The 11,531-nt window shown below is 35.7% G+C and overlaps 1 protein-coding gene across 1 annotated transcript in view; it reads left to right on the forward strand.

Moving 5' to 3' along the window:
• LOC135768462 (uncharacterized) overlaps positions 1-6,598 on the forward strand; it is a 140,883-nt gene extending 134,285 nt beyond the window's left edge. Inside the window, exon 3 of the mRNA XM_073813819.1 lies at positions 4,759-6,598. Coding sequence (XP_073669920.1) covers positions 4,759-5,867 — 1,109 coding nt within the window. The 3' untranslated portion in view covers positions 5,868-6,598. The remainder of the gene's footprint in view (positions 1-4,758) is intronic.
• Positions 6,599-11,531: the final 4,933 nt, after the last annotated feature.

Consider the following 11,531-nt stretch of genomic DNA (forward strand, 5'->3'; position numbering starts at 1 on the left):
TTATAGTAGTGATATTGCTTTATAACATATTCACATTACACTAATCAGCATACGGTTTAATGTAAGAACTATCATTTTAATGTAAATACAAGTTACGAGACGTTTATATAAAGTCATTATGAATATCTGCTTGCAAATAGTCAGTATACAGTATATAAAAGTTTACATCACACAACATTTCAACAAATGTAGGTAAAACTTACTCTTCAGAAATTATATCCTCAGCTGGATCAAGTCGCTCTTCAAAATACAAACGTTCATCGTCGGAGTCCTGCTTTTCGTCTGAAGAAACTGTGAACTCTTCCTCGCTGTCCAGGGGCATCTGTAGAGCTTCCTCACCTGTAAAGCGTGTCATCTTCTCAGCGCATCGATAAGTGAATGAAACTGTCAAAACTTGCTGCTTCTTGAAGTATTGTTTGGGGGCGTTGATCTTGTTTGCATAGCCCGCATCAGGTAATTTCCATATGAATGGCGTGCACGCGGGTAGGTGGGATCACATTAGTGCTAATGAGGTCGAGCAAGAAAAACTGTACCTCTCTTTACTTGCATGTCGATTACACAAACAGACAACGAGTTCTTCAGATTTTAATTACATCATGTAAAAGTAGACATTCAGGCTTTCTTTAGACACATGTATCATGTTCGTGTGACAAGTAATGGCGGAGTTATCAGTTCATGTTTGTAACGTGTTTGAGAAGGATGGTCAAGGAGACAGAGATGTCGAAATGCACTCCCTGTTTATTTTCTTTATTTGCCAAAAGCACACGGTTTTGTTGTTATTATGAAGGCACTCACATTAAAGTAGACACTTCACAGTTTCTAATGATGTATTACATGTATGTGTATGATTATGAATGACGGAGTATTTTAAGTGGATGTCACAGGAAACAGGAAAAAATGCGTCAAAACGCGGCCCCGCGTTTTTGGACCCCAGGGGGTTAAGCATTATATATTTGAACAAGTTTAAAAAGTCAATCATCTGTTTTATGCATACTAAATACATGTTTATCAGCAGATGTGGAACATTGTGGAATAAAAATAAAGACTTTTAGGTCTCATGCTGCTGCCAGTGTTTTAACCAGGCACAGTGATTTTCAGCATGTTACAATAAAATACACGTCCACAAACACTCAGAAGTTTACTTTTTGACCAAACCACACGAGCACATTTAAATGATCTGTAATAAAACTAGATGAGGTTAAAGTTTGTGAACAAACTTTATGTTGGCTTGAGAAAGCCTAGTCTGAGAGTAATAGATGGAGCTGCAGACGGGGCAGTTGAGTTAGTTGGGGCAGATGGGTTAGATGGGGCAGTTAGGGCATTTGGGGCAGAATGGGGCAGATGGGACATTTAGGGTAGTTAGAGCATTTGAGGCAGAATTGGGCAGTTGGGGCAGACTTGGGCAGTTGAGTCAGATGGGTTTTTGGTGGCAGAAGGGGCATTTGGGGCAGAATAGGGCAGAATGGGGCAGTTGGGGTAGAATTGGGCAGATGGGGCGTTTGGGTCAGAATAGGGGAGTTGGACAGATGGGGCAGTTGGGACATTTATGTTTGTGTGAGTATGTTTGTGTGTGTAATATTGTGTGTGTGTGTGTGTGTGTGTGTGTGTGTGTGTGTGTGTGTGTGTGTGTAGTGTGTGTGTGTGTGTGTGTGTGTGTGTGTGTGTGTGTGTGTGTGTGTGTAGTTGTGTGTGTCTGTGCTATTGAGTGAGTTTTGTGAGACAGAGATAGACTGAGAGAGATTCAGAGATGATGTAATGTATTTGTATGAATGAGAGTTGACAGTTAGAATTTGAAAATAAACACTCAGCCTAAACATTCTATGAATGTAAGTCTATGGGACTTTTTTGGGATGTTTGATCACGTTTAATGCTTAAACTTTAGAGAAACAGATCAAATGACATGTTTAAGTTTATTGTGTACATATTGAACACATTCGCGTTTCTGTCAGTCTCTCACTCTCTATCTTGTAACTCCTCCTATTCATTTGAAACTTCAGAGAAACATTAAACAACATATTTACTTATTGTGTATGATAGTGAATAGGCGTTGTTCTCTCACTCTGTCTCGTGCAGTGCATTAATCCTCGTGTTCATTCATATAAACTTCACAGAAACATATTAAACAACATACTTGAAAGCGAACCGTCGAGTTGCTCTCTCTCTCTCGTTCATTCGCTCACTCGCTCTCTCTCACTCACTCGCTCTCTCTCTGTTGCACTAAGGTAAGGTTAATCCTTTAGAACGTTGATTCAATCTTTAGAAATATTAATTAAACTACAAGTTATAAGATTGTAGGCTCCTGTTTGTGTTTGAGGGACTACAAACGCGTCGTGCTGTCAGTCATTCTTTCTCTCTGTCTATCACACTCGTGAGGCCGTTCATGGTTGAATAGCGCAGTTGAAGGGGTGGCATCATTATAATTAGATCCCTTACCTACGTCATGGGGGGAGCGAAATCCGCATGACCTATTTATTCACATGCTTGCAGAGAGAGCCTTACCAAAACAAAGTTACAGGGTTGCTATTTTTCATGTTTTCTGGGTTGGTAGAAGCACTGGGGACGCAATTATAGCACTTAACCCTTGTGCCTTGTTCCAATTCACTACCCTTTCGTGTTGTTAGCGGCCAAAAAAGGCCACTAAATTAAACGGCTGTAAAAATGTATCAGATTAATATTTTTTTCAAATTTTTTTGCATAAATCTGTTAATCAACCTCAGAACTGATCAAAACTACCAAATGTTTCCAAAAATTTCATGATTTTAACTCTTTAATTGCCAAGCTCATAAGTGATGCCACTGATTTGAGAAAAAAAAAACACAAAATCACTGATTTTCAATATAAAAAGTGATTGTGGACTGAATTTTTTTTCACCCTTTTCACAGTCTTGGGCATGCCAAAAATTGGTAAAAACTTTGGCTTTGATGCATTTTTAGTTTTTGTGCAGCATCAGATTAATTTTTTTTCTCCCTCATTTATTGTTTGTGGCCATTTTTTCCCCATTGACTTCCATTATAACAACATTTTTTGATTGCAGAGCCATGACACCTTATTACCATGCATTTTTGATTCTTTGTGGTTTTAGTTTTTGCAAAGAGGTAAAATTTGTCATTTTTACTGTTGATCACCATGTGGCACAATTAACCCTTTAGTAACCTGTGCAAAAAAAAGAGCTTGAATTCTGGATTGTACATTGAGTTATATGGACTATAACAGCATATTAGAGAGAGAGAGAGAGAGAGAGAGAGGGAGTGTGTGTGTGTGTGTGTGTGTGTGTGTGTGCGTGCGTGCGTGCATGTGTGTGCGTCTGTGTGGAAAAATCTGTAAAAAATCTTCTCTTCATCAGATTTATTAACAACATTTATTATGAACCAAAATGCAAAAACAACTTCAAATAAACTGAACAATGAAGCAAGAGTAGAGGATGGATGGAGAACTAAACAATCAAACTAATTTTTTGGTGTGTATATGTGTACGTGTGTGTGTTCAGTCTTTTTAGCAGGACTTGCAGCATATTACTTGGTGCTCTCTGCAAGTGTGTCTACCACAACGGATACAAATGCTGACTGTTCTTTTTTTGGTTCTGTACACCACTTGCATGTTCCCCTCTTCACTCCTGAGCTGCTGGTGCCTGCTGGTGTCTGTGGATTTGTGTCTAGAGGGACAGCTACAGGAGACTAAATCCCTCTCACCAGTGCAGCACTAACTGGTGCGCGAGGGAGGTGCTCTCTCCTCAATACTAACACTAACCCTACACACACACACACACACACACACACACACACACACACTCGTACACACACACACTCGTACACACACACTCGTACACACACAATGGTTTTATAGTCCATATAACTCAATGTACAGACCAGAATTTATGCTCTGTTTTTTTGCACAGGCTACTAAAGGGTTAATGGTGCCACATGGTGATCAACAGTAAAAACGACAAATTTTACCTCTTTGCAAAAGGAAAAGGCACAAAGAATCAAGAATGCATGGTAATAAGGTGTCATGGCTCAGCAATCAAAAAATGTTGTTATAATGGAAGTCAATGGGGAAAAAATGGCCACAAACAATAAATGAGGGAGAAAAAAATTTAATCTGATGCTGCACAAAAACTAAAAATGCATCAAAGCCAATGTTTTTACCAATCTTTGGCATGCCCAAGACTGTAAAAAAGGTAAAAGAAAATCCAGTCCACAGTCACGTTTTATATTGAAAATCTGTCATTTTGTGTGTTTTTTTCCCCAAATCAGTGACACTACTTATAAACTTGGCAATGAAAGAGTTAAAATCATGGAATTTTTGCAAACATTTGGTAGTTTTGATCAGTACTGAGGTTGATTAACAGATTTATGCAAAAAAAATGTGAAAAAAATTTCATCCGATAAATTTTTACAGCAGTTTAATTTAGTGGCCTTTTTTGGCCGCTAACAACACGTAAGGGTAGTAAATTTGCCCACGGTATATTGTTAAGTTTTTGAAAAATTTCAAAGCATTTTCTTAAAATATGTGTAAATATAAGATTTGTCACCAAAAATCATTCCATTTGCTGAAACACAGAGAAAGTTGTGGCCAAATTAAGACAAAAAAATTGCAAAAATGGCCAAAAATGGCCCCAACAACACATAAGGGTTAAACATGGAAAAAGTCTGATTTTCATGGAATGTCCCCTTTAAAAATAACATGGATACATGACATTTCAAATGTATTTTGTCACCCAAGTTTATCAATATGAACTATTTACTGTCTTCATTTTAGATATGATGGGAATAAACACGGATCATCTACTTGAGCTGAATGAAGTGGATGAGAAACATCAGATTGTAAAAAAAACCCAAAATGTTTCACAGAAAGAAACTCTGAAGACAGAAGACATAAAGTGTGAAAATAGTTTCAGAGAAGATGAACGCCTTGCAGATCAAAAGAGGACTCACAGTGAAAAAAAAAATTACACTTGTCAACAATGTGGAAAGAGTTTTAAGAGAAAAGATAACCTTAACAAACATGTGAGGGTTCACACTGGAGAGAAACCTTTCACATGTCAACAGTGTGGAAAGAGTTTCAGAACAAAATCTAACCTTAATGCACACATGAGGATTCACACTGGAGAGAAACCATTTGTGTGCCATCATTGTGAAAAGAGTTTTGTAACTGCAGGTGAACTTAAGATACACATAAGGACTCACACTGGAGAGAAACCTTACACTTGTCATCAATGTGGAAAGAGTTTCTCTGTTGAAAGTAACCTTAAGATACACACAAGAATTCACACTGGAGAAAAACCTTACACTTGCCATGAGTGTAAAAAGAGCTTTAAAACTGCATGTGAACTTAAGAAACACATGAGGTCTCACACTGGAGAGAAACCTTACACTTGTAAACAGTGTGGAAAGAGTTTCAGAAGAAAAGAGAGCCTTAACATACATATGAGGATTCACACTGGAGAGAAACCACACGTGTGCCATCAGTGTGGAAAGAGTTTTGTAACTGCAGCTGAACTTAAGATACACATGAGAATTCACACAGGAGAGAAACCACATGTGTGCCATCAGTGTGGTAAGAGTTTCTCTTTTAAAGGAAACCTTAGGATACACACAAGAATTCACACTGGAGAGAAACCTTACACATGCCATGAGTGTAAAAAGAGTTTTAAAACTGCATGTGAACTTAAGAATCACATGAGGTCTCACACTGGAGAGAAACCTTACACTTGTCAACAGTGTGGAAAGAGTTTCTCTGTTGAAAGTAACCTTAAGATTCATACAAGGATTCACACTGGAGAGAGACCTTACACATGCCATGAGTGTGGAAAGAGTTTCAAAACAAAATCTAACCTTACCACACACATGAGAATCCACACTCGATAGAAACCATTCATGTGTCAACAGTGTGGATATGGCAACAACATTTAGAAATCAGCTGAGGTCTTATTTATAAAACGTCTACATGCGCACAAAAGGGCAAGATGTCTGTACTTGTGTTCTTGTGGATTTGTGAAATGTCATCAGTCGCAGCCCAAGTACTGTTCCAATTCCAAGTTTGCATAAAGCCAAGTTAAAAAAACATCCCCGGATGTGTTCTTGATCCGCTCATTTGATCGAGGATGCATCAGGAGGTGACTTGTGTGGACCTGTATCAGCCAAGTTTTCCAGAACTTCAAATCTGTGGTCAGTTAGTAAAGATAGGACCTAATATGAAAAATTCCTCTGACAATTTTGGATATTTGATTTCAAGTTGATCAGCGGGCAGTCAGTGTCGTGTACACCGCCGAGGGAAGATTAATCTCTTCAAGTCCTTCTGAAATGTGCCCGCTGGCTCTGCCCTTCAGTGTCTGATGGTCAAACATGAAATATTCCCTTTGGATATTTCTAACCTGCATTTTTCTGTCTCTTTATTATTCATATGAAGTCGGTTATTTGTTGTTATTGTTTTTACTGCTGTTAAAGTTAAGTTTCATAACTTAAATCACATATATTTTCTATATAATCTTAACACTGAATCACTGCCTTTGTACTTTAACTAGATTTTTACTTGTGTTTACTTCATGTTGTACAAAAATGTTGTACTTTTATAATAAATGGTTGTGTTTTTTATCATATTTTATTTTGTAATAAATGCATTAATCTGTGTACGTGTTGCCTGAACCACATATTCATGTTTTTTATATGAAAACAAGGAACGTTTTTGATTTCATTTTATTGCAAAAATACATTAAAGGGGACCTTCCACAAGACTTTTTTTAAGATGTCAAATAAATCTTTCATTTCCCCATAGTGTCAATGGGGACCTCATAATACCATATAGATAATTTATTATAACGTTAAAATTGCCACTTTGAGGATAAACGTAGGTGTTTATGGTTGAAATAAGCCCTTAAACGGACAGACTGGAGTGATGAAATCATTTGGAAATCTATTAATAATTAGAATAGAAAATAATTAGAGAAAATGTCCGGTGTTCTGTCGAAGTCTGATCCCTCTATGTGTTTCTTATAGGGTTTTCATCACGTTACATTTATAATTTATTTAGAAAGATTAAAGATTTGAATTGGTTCTACTGAAAAAGAAATAATATCACCATTAATTCAATTTTATATTTTTTCCGTTTTCTATTATTTATTTTTACCTTATATCTTAGCTTATGTCTTCTTCCTCGTTCTAAAATTATGATGTTTAATTTTACTTAATAAATATATCAATATAGCACACACACGATGTTAAGTGTTATTAATATTTATACCACGGGTCTGTTGAATGCTGCATTCTGATTGGCTGAGAAATGTTCTATGGATGTTGATTATTTTTCTGTAAACCGCACACCTAACTTGTCAAATGTCTTAAAAATAGGCACCAGAGCAATGTTTGTGGTAACCGTCGTATAAGCGGAATAATTGACTCCGGTCCTTTGAATTATTTGAAAATAATGCACACGCACACCTGCGGTGTAACGGCTTCGCGTTGTGCCGCATTACCACATTGGTGTGCAATATTTTCTTATAATTAAATGGCCCGTCGTCAATTATTCCTTACATAAACAAGCCTATGCATATTGATTTGTATGTAGCCTAAACAATAGTTTTAGAGCAAACACGTAGGCTATAAATATAAGGAAGAAATGATAGAAAACAGGAAAATGGAATTAGTGAAATAAATAAATTTTTCGATGATATTCTAATGATATTCACCGTGTCCTGGGAGGGTGCATGGTTTCTCCATGTTTTTGTCTATATTTAAGCCATGGTCGTTTTGGGAACCAAACATTTTTGCTGGGAGTATGCACATGGAACAAAAACAGTTTAATGATCTACAGGACAGTGCGCGTTGCCGCGGCTTAGTTCGTGCACGCACTGAAAGAGCGCGCAGAGCTCAAGATTCTAGCTGCAGTGAAGTATGGCACGTCTATTGGTACATTCCATGTTGTGTTTTTTTTTCTATCATATCCAAAATAAGTTAAACACATTTCCATATAAAAAGGAATAAACCAATATATTAATAACATTTATAACAATTAAATTATTTTATTACTGAAAAAATGTCTATTGAAACATTAGATGAATAACACAGGTTATTTTAAATAAATAAAAAAACTCAACCCACCAAACATTGAATTTAGATAGCATTGTATTTTATCAAATATATAAATTACTTCAACACAATAAAGAAGACTTATAACAGATATTTATTGAAAATGAATAAACATTTAATTTACTTTGGAATTTACAGCAGTTAGCCGCCTCTCCATTATTACAATAATCAAATACATCCTCTCTTCATATAGACGGGAATCACTAAATATATATTAGTTCTCACATATAAGTTACTAAATGAAGAAAGAAAATAAACCGCTAGAATAAATGTTAGACAGAGGTAAATTGACAACAAATACATAAGCATTTCATTCACTTCAGGTTAACAGATCAGTTTAACGTTAGCCGAATAGCTCTCAGTTTTTACAACAATCAAAAGCTTCTAACATCACATTCTCCTTCATGGAAATCATTAAAATATATTTTCGTTTTCACATATTAAAGTTACTAATGAAGAAAGAAAATAAATCGCTTATGTTAGACTCTGAAGTAAAAACCAAATGCCAAATAAATAAACATTTCATTCACTTTAGGTAAAAAGATCTTACCACAGTTAGGCGGCTATTCGTTTATTCGACAATAAAAAGTTTCTAACATCATATTCTCCTCATATTCTCCTCAAATCGATCGGAAATCACTCACATTTTTCTCACATATTTAAGTTACTTAAGAAAGAAAGAAGGAAAGAAAGAGAAAAAAGAAACGCTAATATAATATATGTCTCTGAGGAAAGAAAACCGTTAACGACCGTTATTTTTTAAATTATGCGAATTCGCGTACAAGAGAAAGCGGGTGCTCGTGAAGAGCGCGAGGTAAGCGCGTGCAGGGAGCACGCGCATAACAGACGTGCTCACTTCAGAAATAATGGGTTTAATTATGCTTTTACTTAATTTCCTAAAAAAAACATAACCAAAAAATAACCATTAGAGACCGTTAGGTATAAGTTATTTTTAGGTTATTTTAAAAATAACCACCCTGCAACGTTATGGGAACGTTATTTTATGGTTCCCAAAAAATAACCCAAAAATAACGTTCTGTAAAAGTTATTTTTAGGTTATTTTAAAAATAACCACCCTGCAACGTTATGGGAACGTTATTTTATGGTTCCCAAAAAATAACCAAAAAATAACGTTCTGTATAAGTTATTTTTAAGTTATTTTAAAAATAACCACCCTGCAACGTTATGGGAACGTTATTTTATGGTTGCAAAAAAATAAAACCTAAAAAGAACGTTCCCAGAACGTTATTATTTGGTTCCCAAAAAAATAACCAAAATATAACCAAAAACTAACGTTAGGGGAACGTTCTGTGTTTGCTGGGAAGATGCATGAAATATTGATAGCAAGAGCAGACATCTTAATAGCGTTCAGCTACTTTTTGGAAATGGAAGAAGTGCATTTAAGAACAGAAAAGAAGATATTATCATTTCACGTCTTCGAATCAGACATTCTGGACTAAATAATTCCCTTTTAAAATAGGAAAGCATGCAACTGGTAAATGCAGACATTGTAATCAAACAGAGACAATAGAGCATATTTTATGTCAACACAGTATGAAAATTAAAAAATATATATATCACTTATTCAGGAAATGGAACAAAATGGGCTTAAAAACTTTTTGGAATGTAATTTAGAGCAACAGAAGAATAGAGCCATTATAAAACGACTTAAAGAAATCGGGTTATATGGGATAATTTATTGTGTTTATTCCTTGCTTGTCTGTGCTCCACACTCCAGTACAGCGGGAGGCGGTAGTGCACCATAACCAACCGCCATAAAACTCCAGAAGAAGAAGATTCGAATCAAAAGACTCGTAAAGGTTTTGAAGCCTCGCGAATCAGTGTTTAAAGCGGTCATCACTAGAGTCTGATATCTGTAGCCACGTGTAAATGCTTCGGTGTGCACTGAAATAATTAATCCGTCTTCGATTATTTTATTGGTTTGTCAACAGAAGACAGGATTTCTTAATACGCTAACCGTTACCAGTGAGATGAAGTTGAAAATCTGACCCGGACTCACTGTTGTCTCTGGAGCAGGGATCCATTGTCCGGACAGCGTCATAAACATCTCCTGACTCATACAGTTGTGTACTTTGAGGTAATGTCCAGCACTTTTAATACCAATATTATTAAATGTTTTTACTCATGTATTATGAACCAGTGTACTGTGGAGATCGAGGACTAAAAACAGAAGATGTGCGCTATTCAGACAACTTTAAAATTACATGAGAACTGCATCTGTATTTATCACTTCTTATTTTAGTTCTTATTTACCTTTATATTTAGTAACGTTAGGGGAGAGTGGGGTACAAACTAAGGCTTTTTGACTTTGGCTCTAAAATTCAAAAATTTTTGCGTTAGATTTAATATTTTTTACACAATGTCCCTGTTCTGGAAACTGCCCCTTAAAGTTTGTTTGTGGGATCTACCGTTATCGTACACCGGAAGTGACAGGAGTGTAAACGTTACCTCAGTTTGGGTTCATTGTGAACAGAGGGTTTGTTGTAACATCTGCTGGAAAATTTAGTTTAAACACAAATTTTTCATTCAAATTCTGTCTATATATTAAAGGTGGATATTGTTTATTTATCTGTCTATAATAGATAGATATCCACACATTCATCCATCAGTGATCATTCATCTAACTGTCCTTGTATTATGCATAAAAAAATTAAAAAGGCAAAAATGATAATTGTGAGCTATTTCCCCTGATATTGTATTAACAGTTATCATTTCATTATCATTGTATACCTAAGGCTTAACCCCACTGTGTAAAATGTTTTCAATCCCATCTATCAGTTACTAGGTGTTGCTAACATGTTACCTAAAACAGGGGTTTAAAAACTTTTTGTGTGTGTGGGCCACTATTTGTAATCAAGAATTTTCGCGGACCACCTCATAATACTCATTATAAAATATGTCTACACAAAGTCCTGAATTAATCAGCACATCTAAATAGTCTTACTAACACTAAAACTATAACTGGTCATCACATCAGTACAACAGGTTTCTTAACCTTATATCATAATTATTTATATACATATTCTCAGTGTTGGGAAAGTTCACTTTCTACATGAACTAGTTTAGTTCACAGTTCACAAATTTTTAAATGAACTAGTTCAGTTCATATTTGAAAATGTTGAACTAGTTAACAGTTCCAAAAATGAACTAATTTATAGTTCTTTTTCCCCATATTATTTTTTTTAAATGATTGCCATTATAGCCCATATAGAACCAATAGACAGCAATTATTTGATCAGTTTTAACACTGAAGCTAAATGCGTCAGATTTCATCTTCATATCCAACTTTAAATTCTTATCCAACCAGGGTTTACATTAGCATTGACTGTTTTTTAATTTTTGTATTTGCTTGCACATACCTTAAGAAGGCTAGTCGGGTGGGGGTCGCACGTGCACGTTAAATAGCGTGAGCTTTGTCAAAGTCTA

This window comes from Paramisgurnus dabryanus, chromosome 3 (assembly GCF_030506205.2).
Source record: "Paramisgurnus dabryanus chromosome 3, PD_genome_1.1, whole genome shotgun sequence".
NCBI classification, from domain to species: domain Eukaryota; kingdom Metazoa; phylum Chordata; class Actinopteri; order Cypriniformes; family Cobitidae; genus Paramisgurnus; species Paramisgurnus dabryanus.